The sequence below is a fragment of the Vidua macroura genome, chromosome 9, assembly GCF_024509145.1.
Source record: "Vidua macroura isolate BioBank_ID:100142 chromosome 9, ASM2450914v1, whole genome shotgun sequence".
Lineage (NCBI taxonomy): Eukaryota > Metazoa > Chordata > Aves > Passeriformes > Viduidae > Vidua > Vidua macroura.
Window position 1 is genome coordinate 20,728,155 of NC_071579.1, and position 19,116 is coordinate 20,747,270.

Genomic DNA, 19,116 nt, shown 5'->3' on the forward strand with positions numbered 1-19,116 from the left:
TGATCACAAAAGCACATTTCAAAGCATTTTCTTCTGTTTAATTTTCAGATGTTGGCTCAGCACTAAGAATAACTTTATATGGAGTTTTATAGGACCAGCATGTCTAATAATTCTTGTAAGTATAATTTTAATTTTTTATTGTAGTACATAAAGACAATAATAAAAGGTGTTTAATAATCACCCACCCACTGCCAGCATAGCTGTGAGTGCTAATTATAGGGCAGAATTGACTAATTTAGACCTCTTTATAGTACCTCTAAATTATTTATATGCTGTACATCCAAGTACTTTACCAGTCTTAAATATGAATGTTTGACAAAAAAAAGTTCAATATAATATCAGAGGAGTATTTTCTTACTCTCTTTCTTTTATCCTAATGGTTTGTGAAATTTTGTGAAGCATTTCTGGTTTTTACAGAGAAGCATCTTTGTATGTCACTGGCATCTCAGCATGGCTCAGCAGGAGGTGTTACACAGACACCATCCTAGCAGACAGATAATCTGGTTTTTCAAATGTTCTGTGACTTAATCTCTTATCAGTGATGGGTCATCTTTGTAAGATTAGACTGTCATCTTTGTGGTTTTATCATTCGCATGTACCCTGTCATCATCAAAGCCATTTTAAACTAAATTGCGACGTCAGAGAAAAGAACCTGCTATTTCACATGGGCAGACAAGTCAAGTATTGATAGCCCTATTTCAGCTGTGAAGAGGGCCTTTTTAATTCCTATTGGAAGCGGTTTCAAACCTGCAAATTTGGCAGGTATTACATGCTCAATTCTGAATCAAGATGTTTCTGGTGTCTCAGGAGCATTTCTAAGTGCTATAAAGTTTAAGGAACCATTCTAGCTGTAATGGGGCTTTATTCTGTGCGACTGTGTTGACAGTGATAGCTGGAGCTAACAGAAGGAGAAGGTGCAATAGCAAGGCCTCACAACACCTACGGTCAAGTCAGTTACAGCTGTGTTGCTTTTTAAGCTATTTGGTATAATGTGAGGATTTGTTAAAAAAAGAAGTGGAAGATCCTAACACATACAACTTGGTAGTGAAACAGTTTTATTTCAAGGCATTATCCATTTCAAAGCTTAATAAAGTATCAGGTATAATTCTGGTCAAATTTCACACCAAATTCCCACTGTATATTGGATACAGCTGGAAACAACCTGCCAGATGTAGCTGCAAGGTTATGCATCCCCATCTCACCCTTCTGGTGAGCACATCAGATTTGGAGAGGCAAAGCACCATGACCTTCCTTGGGTCAGTGCTTCTGAGTAAGATAGCCCTGGTGTCCAACAGGTTACCAAGATGGAATAAAATAATGGCGAGACACCATCCTTTACTAGGAAATTCTTACAATTCTTAGGTTTACGTTTACAATTTCCTATTTCCTCTTTGGACCTTATCTTTTCTTCCATGGAGGCAGCAGGGCTGGGGTTTTGTTGTTATTTCTCTCATTCCTGTTCCTCATCTGCCTTCAAGTAAAGATTTATGCACAGTGATGTGTCTCTGTAGGGTTTGCACACAAAAATCACATTATCAAAACATACAAAATGGCCCAAGTGTAGGCATCTGGTACCTTGTTTTCAGCTCCAGCTGAGCTGTGCCCAATGGGGATCTCAGGTACACAGCACAGAGACAGAGCAGGTCTGCAGTGGCTTTGCTGTAAATCTGGCTGGCTGCAGAAGCAAATCCTGAAAGCTGAACTCTGAGGCCTGTAGACATTCTTTGAGCACTCCAGATCTTCCAGCAATCCCTGCAAATTAAAAGGGAAAAGGGAGGTGTTAGAAATTGATCCAGACCTGTATGCCAGTGCAGCCCTCCTATGGATGAGGAGAGCAGCCAGACAGTTTCTTTTTCTCTCACTCCTTTGCCTAAGTGAAGCTGTGAAAAAGACCTGTAGCTGAACAGCAAAGAGCCCTGTGGTTGTGCAGCTACTTTTTGTGTGTTATACGAGTATTTTGTGCTAACTTGTTTTCACAGTATTCGCATACTTTCATTTATTGTCTCTTCACAACAATGTGCTAGTAGACCATGGGGGAAGAGGCAATCTGCTTTCAGCAAGGTGCTTCAGCTGCTCCAGGGTTTTTTTGAGGGTTTTGACAGCTTGTTTAGATGGAGAGATAGCAAAATGAAGCCTGAACTGCAAGAGGGATATTTTCTAAAGGTGCAGGGACCTAGGTATTTTGCTCATGCTCTGTCCAGGTAGTAAAGGAAAATATGGAAAACCCTATGAAAATAGGCACTGACACTAGAAGATGAAGTTGGTGTCAGATGTCTTCTCCGTGGAAAGCACATTGTTGGTAGTAATTCTGTTTCCATTGTCCAGCCTTCCTGCTGAGAACACTGCATGGGCTTCAACATGACAAAGATTCAACTCTTTCCAAAGCCACTCAGGCAGTCCTTTTAATTACAGGAGCCAATCTTTTCCCAATATTTCCATTCTGCCCACAGCTAATTAAATAGAAAGAAGAAAAAAAATATTAATTAAGAACTCTGACAAGAAAATATCACTTTTGTTCTGGGATAACCAGATAGGGCACTGCAACCATCATATTGAAAGCTGAAAAATCTGGCAGCTTCAAGTTTACCTTTAATCATGAGCTTCAACTAGTAATAGCATTGAATTTGCAGGTTTTCCAAGATAGTTGGAAGACCGTGGATACCAATTCTCTGGAGGGCTACTCACCACAAAATTCTTGCACAAAAACATTAAAATCATTGTCAGGACAAATGCCATGTACCCAAATGGTGGTTTTCATTTCTGTGAGTGAGAACCAGGAGATTTGTGGTTTGGGTTATATTGTAATATGCTTCTGAGACAGCATGTAAATGATGAACAGAACCACTCCTGTACCATGGGTTAGCTGTCTCAGGGCACGTTGTTTCAAACACGTCCTTGGGCTGTAATAATCTGTACTAATAATGAAGCATAGAGAGCTCAAGTGTTTATCAGGAGTACAAACTGAGTTCTCCTCTGATTGCCTAAGCAGAAACACTACTTCTGAAGGTGTTTGCTTATTAATACTAAGGTTCTATTAGAAGTCTTAAGTGCAAAGCAATGGCCTTATTGATCCCATCTAAAAATTATTATTATTATTTTTACATTGGTGACTGTACATGAAAAGAAGGGGGTCAGAAACTCTTTAGATGGACTTAGCAAAGAAAGAGCATTTTAAACCTTTAAAAAACAAGCTGCAAACTGAAGATAATTTCTACAATTTATTCCTTCCTCCTAATATTTGTAATCTTTAGAACCACAACCATTTTAACTAAAACTATGCAGTAGATTAGATCAAAGCATACAAGTATGGACAAATTATTTATAACAAGTATTTAAACTTTTTAATAGAAACGTGAGTTTATCTCCAGCTTTAAGGGACAAACATTCACACACACGGCAGCCAAAGACTGATTGAGGCAAAGACAAATATGAACCCCAGAGATAAAAGGTATGAAAATGAGGGGGGGTGGGGGGGGGGGGAACAGAGAATAAAAAGAAGCCCTAGAAGATTTTCTTTTCTATTGCAATGCACTCTTACAGTAATAATCTCCCTGTTATAAGTGTGCAGAATGGAAATAACTATTTGTCGCCAGGCTGCAGTTTTGATTAGCATGTAAGATCTATCAACAACAAACTCCTTCCCATTTTGGAGGATTTCAATATAGCTTTCCCCACCTCTGGCATCATAGCTTTTTGAGTGGGAGTAGACCTATATAAGGGCTTTATTCTGCACCCCTGATGGTTTTGGAAACTTCATCTTTTAAACTCTATAGACATAGCATAAGTCCTTCCACTTGTACCTATTTTGAGGTTCAGCTATATATTAGTTATCCATTTGGGAGTAGAAATGATATCTGCAAGGGTTGGCCAAGGGCTATTAACACTGTAGTTATGAAAGTCTATGAGACATTCAAAGGAAAATTTGGAAAAGAATCACAGCTATTCCAAGTGCAGCTCTAGCCAACCCTTCTAATATACCTGTCTCCCACAATGTTCTCCCATCAAATCTGTTCAGCTGAGCTTTGTGCAGCAAGTTCAAAGTCACCCATGAATACATGATTTGTACCTTTACAGTATTGACAGAGTCATGCAGACTTGACTGTTGTACCTACTGTCACTGCCACAATAAATTGGCACACCTCTGTGAGGAACCAGGACTCAGAAGTGTGACGTGTTGTAACATTAATAGGTACAATTTGCCATTTGACAGTATAAATCTATCACTATCATTTGTTGAGATCACCTCTGTAATAAAAAAATACAGAGTTCCTCATTGAGGTTGGAACATTTCCAAAATTGAACATCATCCAAATAATTCCCTCTGTGGCTTTTATCCAAACATCCCAGTGCTGTGCAGTGAGGAGGTAACTCCTGCAAGCTATTCCTTGTTTTACTCATCTAATGAGTGTTTTTAGGGACTTTGAAGGTGTCTGGCTTGGCTTCAAGTTCCAGTTTCTTGAAACAATTGGTAATTGTAGTGTTTACAACTATAAAAATGGCTTATACATGAACCCTGCAATTTTCAGAGCATTCTTGTGCACTTGACTTAGAATGTACAAGCCGAGAATAATTCTTGGGAGTGGTGTCCCCAGAAAATCCAAAGGATTTTTTAATAAATGTAATGAATAATCAACTGTAAAGCAAAAATATTCTAAGAACTTCAGTGATTGATTAACCATACTGGTTTGAACCTTTCTTGTATAAATGAATGGGTAAATGAATAAAATATACAGATTGCAGTTGCAAAATGCAAAAAAAAGTGACATATGAGTGATGAAAGCAGGCTAACAGTAGAGTAATGCTTTTCATTAAGGAACTGCCTGCATATTCATTAGAGCTAGTAGATTACTTAAAAAATACATTCATCAGATAATTTATTTGATGAATTTTACCATTATTTGTCAAATAATTTATTCAACAAAAAAAGGTAAAATTAATGGATTCATGCATTTATCAAATCTTAATGGACAGCTCTAATACTTCTTCAGTTCTGTACATTTAGGTTGATTCAGGATTAGTAATACTGCTGCAATCAATGCAGAAAAATTCCTGGCAAATCCATTACTGTGCTGTTTTCTCATATACTCACAAATTTCATGTACTTAATCTAGACTATTCAAACTTAACATCTTTATTATAAAAAATAAATATTCAAAGAATCTCAGATATTAAATTTTCACAAGCTTCATGGTCTTGTGAATGGTCTTACAGACCATTTTTACCATTTAAAAATAAAAAGGAAATAAAAAAAGAAGCCCCTCTGAGGTGAGTCAGATCTCAGTGATGCCATCAAGTCCACTGCCTCTTTGGGCTTCCTCACCTTATTATCCCTGGTCTTCAGTGAAACATTGCACAATCAGTATTCCTGACATTTCTTGATATTCTAAGAATTATTATCAAAAATGTTGTTTGACCTCTGACTTCCACCACAACAAAACATAGCACTATCTTACATTTTTCAGTGAATATTTATGCTCTGAAAAATTCTATGGGTTTTTTTTGTGATAAATGCTTAGTTATGTTTCTTAGATAGATGTGAAAGATATACTCTACCATTTACTGTATGTTTTTCAGAAAATAGCAATTTTGAACATTTTTTTTATATCTACTGTTATTTCTCAGTGTGCCTTTTTAGTGGAAATAAATTCCTACTGGGACTAGCAATGCCTTTATTATTCTTTTTTAAAAAGTAGTAGTCCCCTTTTCATTAGCCTCTCAGTGGCTTCAGTTAAAGGTGTCTCCATGGCATTTCTTATACCATTGTGGATAAAGTGGAGAGAATTAATTATATAGTGGCATTAAAGACCAAGTCTGCAACTTTGCTTGAAACAGATTAGTTTAGACCACAGTGCTGTTCAGCAACAATACCTGCTGTGCTAAATAATAACTGAGTCAGAAAATACTTGCCCTGTTCAGTGGACAGGATCAGCTTCAATCTCCAAGACACAGCTCCCATTGCCACACCCAATGGATGCAATTTTTCAGCAAGACTAGAGCTTTCACACGAATCAAGGTTTTATCTTTCTTCTCTTTGCCATTAAAGCCCCAATTCTATTGTCCCTAAAAATACTTAGGAAAAAGAGGGCATGTCCATTATTCAGAGTAATGTAATTAGAAAAATTACTTGATCCTATGTTATTGCGTAGTAACAAAGTCATCACATAAGGCTGAAGGATGCTTGAAGGGTGTTCCAAACAAAAGTGTTTGTTTTTTAAAAATTCAACTTAGTAGTTCTGTAAGAAAAAAGTATATGAAGTTCTCCCTTGCAGTCACTGGAAGGACACTAGGCTTGAAACTGAAGCGTGTCCTCTGTCACCCAGAGTGAACCAAGCAGACACAGCAGGGGAGGGAGCACAGGTGGATGTCAAGGGAAAGGAGAAGAGCACCTGCATGTGCCAGCTGGCTGCAGATTTCCTGAGATGTTCCACAGCTCAGGGCAGATTAATGTCTCACACATCCTCCTTCAGTTCTAGAAAGACATACTGTACCCACTCTTTTAATGGATCCAGGTATAATCAGCTTTTGTGGATATTTTTTTCAGGAAAGCTACACAACTGACTGAAATAGGTTGGTTTTGTTGTTTTGTATTTTAGGGCTTTTTAATTGTTTAATATCTTCTTGGTGGTTCTGTTATACACCTTGTTCTAAGCACAGTTACTATAAACATATATGCTTACCCTAAATTGTTCACTGAAAGGACACCAAAGGTTTGCTTTAGGTAGTTAGCATAGACTGATGATGTCTTTTGGACTTTCTTAGCAATTACATAATGACTTCATCCACATGACATCTCACTTGAATCAGATTTTCTTCCACTATTCTACTGCCCCTTTGATTCATCCCTAACAGGCATTTAGAGAGGCAAATTTAAATAGTAATTGCACAGGAATACTGGGCTTGGAAATCTCACTTGGACACTGAAAGTTTTTGTGGTTTTGAATAAATCACACCATGGGGTTTTGTGACCATATCCACAGCAGAATCATAGATAGTTCTGAAAAAGCAAAAGGCCAATCTTCTTGAGGATTTGGCAAATTGTGGAAGGTATGGATAGATTTCTGCCAAATATTCACACCTCCAAAATGGAAAATACAGCTTGTTCTCAGACTTCACATCTCAGTCATGCTCCTGATACTTTCTCCTTCCTGTTAGCTCATCCAGTCACTGAAGCTAGTTGTACTAAAAGATGATATACAACTATGTCACTCCTCTTTGCTCTGTAAAACTCCTGCAGGGCTCCTGCATGAGGCTCTAGATGCAGCCTAAGAAAGTTTTTCAAGTGTGCAAGGAAACCACAGGATAGGAGCAATGTGTAGTCTGAACTTTTTGATGCACCTTGAATCAGTTCATTAAACAGTCTGATTTATGTCACTCCCAAGTCACAATACATCTCAAAAGCTTATTGGAAAAGAAGAGTAAACCTAGGAATTATTTATACTGTGAGCATGGAAACCCATTTATTTATTTATTTACGTCTTCTTTTAAGTGTTCTAAAAATATAAAGGAAACACTTAATTGAGTCTAAATCTATAGCTTGAAGTATGCAAAAGAAAACTTTGAAGTATTCATAAATAAAAAGCATTCCTATGTGAACTTTTTTTTTTCCCCGAGTCAGGATTTGTAATAAACTCATTTGGCTATGTTTTAACTTTAAAAACAAGTGAAATCATTAAAAGCTTAGAAGCATAAAATTCTACCCCTGAATAATTGAAAATATTTCCCAAAAAATACAGCCTAAAGGTGGTTCATTAATGTTTTTGTTCCATTTCATACTCGCAGATAAGACTGCTGTTGTATACTTAAAGCATTCACAAAGATATAGTCACTGGGGACATGGTAATGAGATAAATCAGTCAGGAGACAAACCCTGACTGTTTGACTGCCAGCTTGTGTCCAATTTTATGCAATTAATATAGCATACATTTTCATTTTGAAGCTTAAACAGTTGTATTGTTAATAACTTAATTCCGTTCTCCCCTGACTGAAATAACGATGACCCACTGAACGTTGTCGTTTCACCCAGCCATTAGCCATCCAGCCAAAAAAGGCAGAAATGTATTACTCTCTGTGGCAGAACTCAGACCATCACAAGCTCATTAATTCAAACACTCTTAATGAGGGTCATTGTACAGACTGATATAGATACAGCTGCTCTGAACTTCAGACATTTTTTGAAAGAGCCAAATTCAATATGATATATGTAAAAAATTCAAGTATATGCCTAAGAGAGCAGCAGGAGAAATTTTCTCATTCTTTTTTGTGAGATCTGACATCAGCATATAGATGGTTTCATCAATTATTGAGATAGAGACTAAGAAAGGAAAAGGGAATGATTTGGGGGTTTCATTTTTGAAGTTTGAATGTAAAGTGCTCAGACTGAATCAGAACTAGTATGTCTGAGTCTTTAGAATTAGCTACCTCTTTCTTATACCTTCTCTTCTTTGTAACACTAGAGAGCCTTTAAAGGCTGGTATTTGAAATGTTTTAATAACATTTGAAAGGCTGGGGTGTATCTTTTTACACAAAGATATCCTACATGAAATTACTAATTCCTTTTTCATTCTATAAATAATGTGTATTGGAAATACTCTCAAAACCTCAGCCTCATATTAAACAATTGCAGCAGTGTTTAAAAAACAAAACTGTCTTTAGATAATCCTGGATGAGGAACTGGGGAGTGAGGGAAATCCAGGTCTTTCTGCTTCAATGAATATTTAATTATTTATATGGCATGGAATAGATCCAGCAGTAGAAGTAGCAGTGAATAACTATACAGAGCTGGAGAAACCAAGGGTCATAGCCTAGTCTGAATATTAAGTAAAACAGAAAATTGTGCCCCATGTCTCCAACATCCTGTATAAATGTGCTGTCCACAGGGATTTTCATTGTTCAGGAGTGTCCTTTCTGGTTTTATTCAGAAAAGCTGTCCTAGTCAGGAAGCGTTTCCTGGTGAAAACACAGTCTAAAACAGTCAATGTCTTTTAGCACTAATGAACTGACATTTTTCAAGAAAAAAGTATTGGACAAAATTTTTTTGAATGCCCTGTCCTGATCCATTTAATTTCACCAGAAGTCCAGGTGCTAACTGAGCTACCGCCACGAAAGACAGACCATTCCCCTCTGAGCTTTCAAGTGCTCTTTGTCTTGCTTTAAAAAAGGAAGAGGGGGAAGAAGGAAAAAAAAAGTCTTAGTTGTCAAATTTGACAGCTTTCAGCTACCTTGATGGGGCAAAATGATGATAGATCACTTCACTCAGTCTTACAATTTAATTGTAATTAATTATGAAAGAAATTACAGCTCTTCAACATGAGTGCAAATATTTTTATTTGCAAGTTTTATTAAATTTTGTGTCATTCATCCTATTCAGTGTTCAACTAACAATAACTACTACCATTCTGTATCTACATAGAGAGAGTTTCATGTAGTTTGAACCACTAACATCATATTTACTTGAGGACAGAACACTACAATACTCTTCTAGTATGTAAAATAGGTACATTTCAGAGTGGAATTAAGGACCTATTTTAAATATAGCTGTTGCTAGGCAATGTGCTATTAGCAGAACTCCAGCAGCCTGGAACATTTAGGATTTTAGGACCTACATGCTTGTTTTTATATTATTACTTAGTTTCTAAAATACTAGCAATCCACAGAGAAGTTGGTAATTTGCTTAGACAATAGATGAGATTGTTCCTCAGTGCTCTCTGCTGGGGCAGTCCCAGACCTGATAGGAGTGGCAGCCAGAGCAGCAGCATCTTGCTCTGTCCATGCCCAGCTTTCCTTCCTTGCAGAAGCACCTGCCCAGGTAGAAGGGAGACAGAGGGAGGGATGCTAATCTGTAAGCAGATTTTCAGAGCCATCCTAGATGTAGGTGGAGGTAGGTTAACTCTAAACACTGCTTTTCCCATCCTATTCTAAAATACATATGATTGATTGAACAGAGCTCCCAAGGCTAATTCCTTTGGCAAAGCCTCCTTATAGTTGACCAGATGATTAGGAGAGCACCAGGAAATTTCTTTGAATTCTAAATTGCTTTTTCTCTCCTATAAGAGGACATTATCCAGATCAATGCTGTGGGTCAGATCTGATCCTAGGAGTTGTACCACTCCAAATTGCTCTGAAGTCTTCCTTGTGTGCCTGCTGGGCCTAACCCACCAACATCACAGTTCTGAATGTGGGAACTGTAACACGGAGATCCCCAAAGCAGCTGGAGGAAAATGTCACTGTCCTGCTCTTTACCACAGTATGCATCCATGACACATCCAAATGCTAAAACCTGCAGCAGCATCTACTGTTGCCTGTGAACGTTTTGGGACATTCAATTATCTATGGTGTGGAGTGATAAAGCCTTGACAATGCTGGTGGCAATAGAAGTTTTACTATTTAACTGGCATTCTGCATATTAGCTTAATGAGGCCAGAAGTCCTAAATCCTAAAAATCCAAAATCCTAAATTCTTCTGACCCTTTTCATGTGTGATGTCCCAGAGAGAGATATAGCACTTACCATCCTTCCTTTAAAGTCAATCTCGGGTGCACAATACAACCCAGCTCATGCAGGTTTGTGTCTCCTTAGAGATTATCCAGGGTTATACAGCTACATAAATGGAGTTGACCATATCTACAGAATCCTGATTTCATGGACATTCTAATAATTGCTCTTGTTCATTGTCTATTCCACACATACATATTTTAAGTTTTTCATTTGTTCATAAATATACCACAACATTTCTAGAATTTAAGAAGGCTAAAAATACTTTTACAAATATCTTTAGGGAGACTTGATTCCCTGAAGATGCTGTGAGTGGAGATTTTTTCTGTATCAGTCCTTGACTTTGATTAACCACTTAAAAAAAAAAAAAAAGGAATAGGTTAATTATTAAAATTAGTCCTGTAGTGCACCTGAGCAATGATGAGTGAAATATGATTCCCACTGAATTGCAGAGGAGGCAGAGCTGAGGATGCTCAGCACTTCAGAGAATTGCCCTCGTAGGGAGAAAGTCAGAGGTTTTCTTTGTAAAATGATAAGGACTGAGTGCACTGTTTGCCCAATAGCAGTCTGGGGTGGTTTGTTAAATAAATAAAATACAAAAAAATTATTCAGTTCAGGGCTTGGAATCAATGCAATTCCCCTCTAGTCTATTAGACTTGCCGAGAAGCCCCTCTCAGGACACGCAGCAGTTTCTCTGACTGCTCAGCCATGTAATAGCACTGAAAACAAAGGCACCAGAACTCGCCGTGTCACACTGTAACATCGTTATTCACTCGATAAAACTGTGGCCGTGCCACAACACCTCACGCTCTGGGTTTGCCCCAAGCTGCAGACTAACAGTGCTCATTATTCAGGTAACTCGTCCCCAGGCTGGCCCTGTGCAGAGCCTGTCCTGAGCTGGTGTCACAGCTGCCTGCACATCCTGCACTGCTCGGGCTTGCTCCCTCTCCGGGGACAGCATGCCTTATGTTTGCCATTTCCTTCCCATTCACCTTGCCTGTCACCTTAAGGCAGTCTTAATTATAGTATCAGTGAAGGTTTATTCAACAAGATCTTAAGACTGTGGTTTAATTACAAAAATGAAAACACATGATTACAGCCAAAGTAAGTATAAAACAAGATTTGGCTGTAAGGAGCAATTGAAACTTTTTAGATGTTTCAGTGTCTCTCATCCAGAAGCCCCTCTGTCCCAGATGGAAAATTTGAGGATCCAGGATTTCTTGTGTGCATCTATATTTAAATTACTTTTACAGCCTACTACTTCAATTTCTGCTTGTTTAAAACTCAAATTTAGATACAAATTCAAATGTCTTAAGTGCTTGTATGTTTGGCTAGGCATTTTAAGTGATTTGACTTCTCATTCCATTTGTTGGAACACATATAGCTCTTTGGGGATATCAGTTCTATTTCCTCTTTAGTCCTAATAAGTTCAACTTATTAGTGTTCATACTCAGTCCTGCCATCCAATATGAGCTTTTTATTTTACATTTCCCAGAAATAGTTGAGGCCATTGGTATGTTCATAGCAAAGAATATGCAGAGTATCAGGTTGAAGGAGGATGCATTAAGTTTAGGATACCTTTCAGGATATCTTTTGGATTACCAGTTTTCTCCAAAGGCCACACTTGACACATTGTTTACATTAGCTAGTTTTTTTCTCCTGATTTTACCCATGACTTCATGCTATTGTTTTCCCTCGTGTTTTGCTTCATTTCTGTGTCACAGGGTAGTTACTACAACTTTGTTGTTATCCATTTCATCTCCTCTCAAAGGGCAAAATGGAGTTCCAGAGGTTTCTAGCTTAGGCTGAAGCATTGTGTAAAGCCAGTCTATGTGCTTTCACTTTGCTATAGAAATTTTTTATTAATGGAGTGCTTAAAAATGGGGCAAAGACCGACTTAAGACTTCAATAAATCTTGGAAACGAGCGGGTGTTTCAGAAGTTAAGTTCACCCTCATTACCCTGTAACACTACCTCCTGTGAGGCTACCTGAGACATATTGTACAATAATTGTGTTCTGGCAGCTGACTCCAAGAAGCTGGTGTTAACCTCTCCTGTTCCCCTGATACATACAGATTATTCCCATTAGAATGGGCTGGTGAATGAAAAGATCTTAGCTAATGGGTATTACTTTAATGCAGAAGGCCAAATCCTATTATCCTGTGAAACGGACAGTGCAAATAGTATTTGTGCAAAGGAGCCCCACTGGGACAAGGAGAAATGGAGCCTGCTGCCCGCCCCATCCTTGCTCAGCAAAGCCTTGCCAGTTCTGCAGCTGTTTTTGTGACAAAGGGGGGTTGACCCATGGAGCTTCTCACAGAACCTATTTCTGGCAGTTTCTAAAGAAATTGCAGTGTGTTCTCCATACTTCTGGTATTTTGATCACATTTCCCGCTACCTATTTCAAATTAATAAGTACATTAGGTGGGTTATGCAGATTACAGTGTATGCATGAAGTTATTTGATATATTATTCACCAACAAATATAAGAAAAAAAGTAAGTCTGCATATAATTATCCACAACTGCTGACTGACTCATAATTAACTTTGAAAAATTGCTGGTTTAGGAGATATCACAGATTACAATTCTAAATATAAGGAGCTTCAGAATAGCTCTCATGATCAGCACTAGTACAAGGTATTCAAAGAAGGATTAATTCCCTAAACTGCTCATCAACTCTATCTCCTGTCTTATCAAATTGTAAATATATTATGCTGCATTAAACTATGAGCATGCGGCTAATTAAAGCAGAGACTGCTTTAATATCAGATACTTCCCCCTTGACATAAGAAAAATGTTCTAAAGACATACTTTATGTCTTAACCAATAAAAGTGATTCTTTTTCAAGAGGTGCTGTGCTCCAACAGCTTTTTGCTTTTTATTTCAGAGACTTTAGTTTGAGTTGGGTTTTTGGTTTGGTTTGGGTTTTTTTTTTAAGAAAAAGAAGCAGGGGGAAAACCATACAGTCTTTCTGGAGAAACAACTTGTGGAAGGCATTAATTCTATTCATTCTACAGCTTGAAGCCCACAGGAACTGACCAAGAACTGACCAAAGGATTGCATCCAAGGATTTATAAATAGTACCTGAATGACACATAGCTAAAATTTGGTTCATTTACTAATATTTTAAATATATTCTGATGTTAAATTCTGCAAAGTAAGAGGGCAACCATCCACATTTTTAAAGGAATGCAGGATAAATTTAACTGAAAGATCAGTGAAGCCTAGCCAAACCAAGAGAAGATCAGAATCACAACTGAGCACCATTTGCAAAATTGCTTGTTTTAGTTACTTTTCTTTGTTTTGAACTCAAATCAAGTGATGCCATTGTAAAAAATCAAGGGAAAAAATACCAAAGCTAGTCATCTATGAAAAAACATAGAAGATATACAGCAAGAAGCCTTTCAGTAAAAGCTAGATTTTTTTTCATTATTTGTGTAAACCTCTAAGATTTTCCAGTCACTCAAAAGTTTTCACACCCCAAAGACCTCAAAATGTATGATGCTATTAATGTTATTTAGTAACAAAAGACACGCATATTTCAAGATCAATATGATACAGTACAATAGAAAATCCATAGGGTAGAGGGGTTTTTGGGAGTTTTTCAATTTTCCTTTCCTTTCCTTTCCTTTCCTTTCCTTTCCTTTCCTTTCCTTTCCTTTCCTTTCCTTTCCTTTCCTTTCCTTTCCTTTCCTTTCCTTTCCTTTCCTTTCCTTTCCTTTCCTTTCCTTTCCTTTCCTTTCCTTTCCTTTCCTTTCCTTTCCTTTCCTTTCCTTTCCTTTCCTTTCCTTTCCTTTCCTTTCCTTTCCTTTCCTTTCCTTTCCTTTCCTTTCCTTTCCTTTCCTTTCCTTTCCTTTCCTTTCCTTCTTTCCTTTCCTTTCCTCTACTTAGGAAAAATAATCTCAGCAGAAAATCAAAGAGTTTTACCAATAAAATCAATAAACATTTGCAGACTGTTGGTAATGATACTGTTGAGATAAGGTAGGGTTACATCCCTGTTTTATCAATGTTTATTTCAGGGCTAATATTTTTTAATAGAAGTGAATCAGAACAGGGTGAGTTTTTGCTCCTCCTGGCATGGGATTCTGTAGATCTCAGATACACAAAATTTTTATCTGACTTGTTTCATTTAAATGTTTAACATTTATTGGCATTCAAAGGTATCCTAGTTTGAACTAAAAGTTTTTTCTTCACTCCCCCCAGGTTAATTTGTTGGCTTTTGGAGTGATTATTTATAAAGTATTTCGACACACTGCAATGTTAAAGCCAGAAGTTAGTTGTTATGAAAATATAAGGTAAGTTTGCCATTCAGTACAAATTCTACCTTCTGTAGGTTTAAATACAGACAGAGATGAAAATGAGTATTCAAAAGTTTTAATATCCTGAGATTTGTAGAAAAAGAAAGATTTTTTTTTCTGTTATTACCCTTATATATATTTGGACGTAAATTTTGCAATCATTATTCCCACTGAACCATACCTTGTATGATAGGGTGTGTGTGAAAGATGCACAAAGAAAACAAGTGGCCCATATCAACCAGAGGGTAAAGGCTGAAGGCAAAGTCGAAGAAGTACTTCTCCTTTTTTCTTAAGTATTTTCCACAGCCTCTATGCAAGGCAAAAGAGAATTCAAATCTATGCCTGAAATGGGACCAAAATATTTGCCTTGAAGTAACAAGTGATAAGAGATTGGAGGCATTCATGTTAGTTGGGAAAAGTCTGCAGTAGGACATTATGCTTCTGTGGCACTGGGGGGATGGAGTGGATTCTTTACTTTGCATGCTGCTATGATTTTTCCATCAACTCACTCTCTTTAAAGCTGATTTATAGGGACCTTGAAAACCATTTGTGCAGGAAAAGCTGAAGTGTACTACAGGGAACATTGAAAACAACTTACTGTTTGTGTTGCTTAGGAACACTCCTGCAGTTTCAATGCAATGCACTAGATTTATAGTTAGGATTTAGCAATTGTTTGATTGATTACTTTCTCTTACTCCTCACCTTTCATAGCTTCATGTGGTGACCTGTTTCTAATGAAGTTGAAAATTACTCATTTTCAGCGGAACAGTGCTAAAAATGTCTGCTGTTCAAAGGAAGTCCTGCAACGACTGAGCTGAGAATGAATAAGAAAGTAATCAGTGGCTTCATTTCCAAGACAACATGCTGTAATTTGCACAAGTCTGTGAGCAGGGCTTTACAGCATCTTGGAAAAAAAAAAATTGTAGCCAATCAGTTCCTGCAATTTTAAGGCACCAATATGCTGACCCAGGAACTATTTGAGAGTACTTGTGTTCTAAAAACAATTTCTTTTCTTTTCTTTTTTTTTTTAAGAGACAATTTTAAAAAGAGTCTGGTTTTACAGCTGGCACCGTCCTCTGCAATGAACCTAAGAGGCAGCCTGGGAATCCTTTGATGTCATGCACATGCACTGACCTAAGAGCATACTGAACATTTTTCTGGGTTATTTTTTTGAGGAAGATTGGGGGGAGGAGGAAAAGTGGGGGAATGCTTCATAACAGACATATGTTTTTCCTTGGGGAATTACACTAACAGTAGATTTAAATCAAATCATATGGTGCTGCAGTACACCAGAGAAAACATATCTGAAGATTAAAGAAGCCAGTGTTTTGAGGCCCTCCAGTTTTACTCCTTTGCTCTTCCAAAGTGATTATGTGACTTTGTTCATGCTACAGTGCTACAGCACACCCTGAAGAGCAGCCCCTGCACTTGCACTTCTCAGGCCTTTGCAGCTGTGAAAAACTTTCCAAGGCAGCATTCACCACCCAAAGTGGAGGTAAAGCCTGTGTGTCGTTCACAATGTTTTCTTCCTCTCTAGATCCTGTGCCCGTGGTGCCCTTGCACTCCTGTTCCTCCTTGGGGCTACCTGGATTTTTGGGGTCCTCCATGTGGTCCAGGGATCTGTGGTTACTGCCTATCTTTTTACAATCTTCAATGCATTCCAGGGGATGTTCATCTTCATATTTCTTTGTGTGCTGTCTAGGAAGGTAAGTATCCTACTCCCTGTGAGAAGTGGCCCTGTCTCATGTCCCTGCACTGTCCAGGTGTCCAGCCCTGAAGCTGAGCTTCTGCCTTCAGTGGAGGCAGAACCTCTGTCTGGTTTTTACCTTCCCACATATTTTCTCCAGTTTTAAAACTAATGTATGAAACATGGGAAAATTGGGCTTTTTAACTGTAAAACTGGTTACAGTGTCATTAACCTGATGAAATAATACAATGTGTGCAATAAAACTTACGGTCTTTCCAATTAGCAGCAAGATTCACTCACACTACCCTGGGATAATACTTTCTTCAGTGGTCTGTCCTAAAGTAAATGTCAGCCCCACCTTAAAACATCTAGTGACAGGAGCAGTACAAAATGAGTTCAAAGACATACAGACCTATTAATAAATCTATTTCATAATTGAATTCAATATTTTTATTTCAGATTCAGGAGGAGTATTATAGATTGTTCAAAAATGTTCCTTGCTGTTTCGGCTGCTTGAGATAAAGGGAAGGAAAACATCCAAAAGCATCTCAGCAGAAGAAGCAACCTACATGGTGTTGTTATGGATATTGCTGCAAAATATGGTATTGTGAAAGTATGAAAGGACCCAGTGAGCAGGCATATCTCTTAATGGAATTACTGGTTTTGTACATACATGTGCATTCATCCAGAACATCTGTATTGTTCTGTATACTAACAGTATACAAAACAAACTGGATCATTGCAAAACAAATATTAATAAAGACAAGGGAAAGAAACAAATTTCTAAAGAACCTTAAGACTTCATGACTGAGGTTTTGTTTCTAATATTAAAAATATCTGCAGTTCTTGAAAGCAAGATATCAAAAACCAACCGGCAGATCAGATTTTATGAAGTGCTTTGCTAGTGGAAACATGTTCACCATCCTTTTGTAGTAAAGAACTTCATACATTAACTTGTATGTGACCATCTGCAGGGAATGGGTTCCATTAAAGAGTCAATAGATAAAGATCTGGTTCAGCCTAGACTTTTGAAAACATTTCTTTTAATTTAAAGTAGATTAAAAAAGGAATTTGTTTAATATTATTCTCTTATCACTCTGAAATATATATTTGTATATTAATCAATCCTTTATTTTTATAACTTCTAAAGAACTGTTTAGATCTAAAGAGCTGAGGTCAGATCTGATACAAGAATGGTGGGACAGTCATTTTATAACTGAAAGATTATTTTGTGAATACTTTGAAAAAGATCTGGTTCTTGTTTTATTTAATTGCCAAAAAGACTGAGATCTGCTTAACTGGCACTATGATTTTGGAGGCTGTGGGAAGAAGATGCTTTCACAGGTTTGTCACTTCATAGACAGTTGGAATCCAGACTTTGTGGTATCAAATTAAAGTGGTAGAAATCACCCATGCAGAAGAACACGGATTTAAATTCAAGGTAATGTGGCTCTGTACCGTGTAAAATTCCAATTACAGCAGTTTTCTATAGCATATTTGAGTCAAGCAGTTGTCTTCCTCTGAGGCTCCTGGGTTTGAATCAATCCTGCACTTAACCTCAGGAGTATGTATTGAACTACTAAAATCAAAGGGAGTGCCGAGGTGCAAGTTTGGCAGATCAGAGCATAAACACAGTGCATCAACCATTGCACCTATGGCATCTGACTTATTTGAAAAGTATGCTTTAATTTCACCCTTTTAGCACCCAAATTATGTGAAGTGCTGAGCAATTTCCTGTCCACGTTGCCTTCTCAGGAAGTGTCTAGGATCTCAGATGAAGCCCAGTATTTTTGCCAATGAGGCACTGTAAATATGTAGTTGTTAATAAATCCCACTGTTGTGTTGTCTGTTAAAATAAAGCACTAGTCTGAGTTTTATTTATATTAAAGGAAATCTTTTTTAGCAATGGTCAACTTTGGTTTTTATCTTTTTTTCCTTATACACAAGGTTTTCATTGTATGCACTTCAATCATAGGCTTCATTAAATATGTTCCATGCCTGTGTAGTTTTTTGAAAAAAGAGTAGTCTATTTTTCAAAAAAATACTAAAGAAATCTCTCCTGGTCCTTTGAATGTAAAATATGTGAATAAACTGGAGTGCTTTGCTTTCACATTTTGACATTTCCATTCATTTAAATAAATACAGTGGTAAAAGTTCACATTGTTACATATCATTTGCCCTCAATTATTTGCTGTATTTCCTTTGCTGTTGTATATGTTCTTCTAAGGTTGGGAAATGCAGATACATATTATTTAAAAGAGTATTTTTAGAAGGATATCTACCAGCCCATCATTTTTAATCTCCTGCAGAACTGTAACCTATAGTAAGCTGATCTGGACAAAGCATCTCTAGTAACTATATAATGACTTCAGCATGCTCAGGGAGATTGAAAAAGTTCCTTGGAAAGAAAATATATCATAAATGTTTAGCTTACAATAGTCTTTGTAATGAAAGAACATCTTTTATGGGAAAACTGCTCTCCTGTCTCTGGGTCAGATCTTCATTGAAACTGTTTTCCTTACATACAAGGATGAGTTTTCATCTTTTAATACAGCACATAAAGAGCAGATAAATATTTTAGATTCCTTGCCTCAGGAATCTAAAGGATATTGCAACTGTCCTTCCCAGGACATGCAGATGT

The 19,116-nt window shown here is 37.3% G+C and overlaps 1 protein-coding gene across 3 annotated transcripts in view; it reads left to right on the forward strand.

Moving 5' to 3' along the window:
• The window catches only part of ADGRL4 (adhesion G protein-coupled receptor L4), a 73,123-nt gene extending 54,538 nt beyond the window's left edge, over positions 1–18,585 (forward strand). For all 3 annotated transcript variants that reach the window (XM_053985694.1, XM_053985693.1, XM_053985695.1), the window contains 4 exons: positions 49–115; positions 14,694–14,785; positions 16,326–16,494; positions 16,935–18,585. In XM_053985694.1, the coding sequence (XP_053841669.1) occupies positions 49–115; positions 14,694–14,785; positions 16,326–16,494; positions 16,935–16,997 (391 nt within the window). In that variant the 3' untranslated portion in view covers positions 16,998–18,585. The remainder of the gene's footprint in view (positions 1–48; positions 116–14,693; positions 14,786–16,325; positions 16,495–16,934) is intronic.
• Positions 18,586–19,116: the final 531 nt, after the last annotated feature.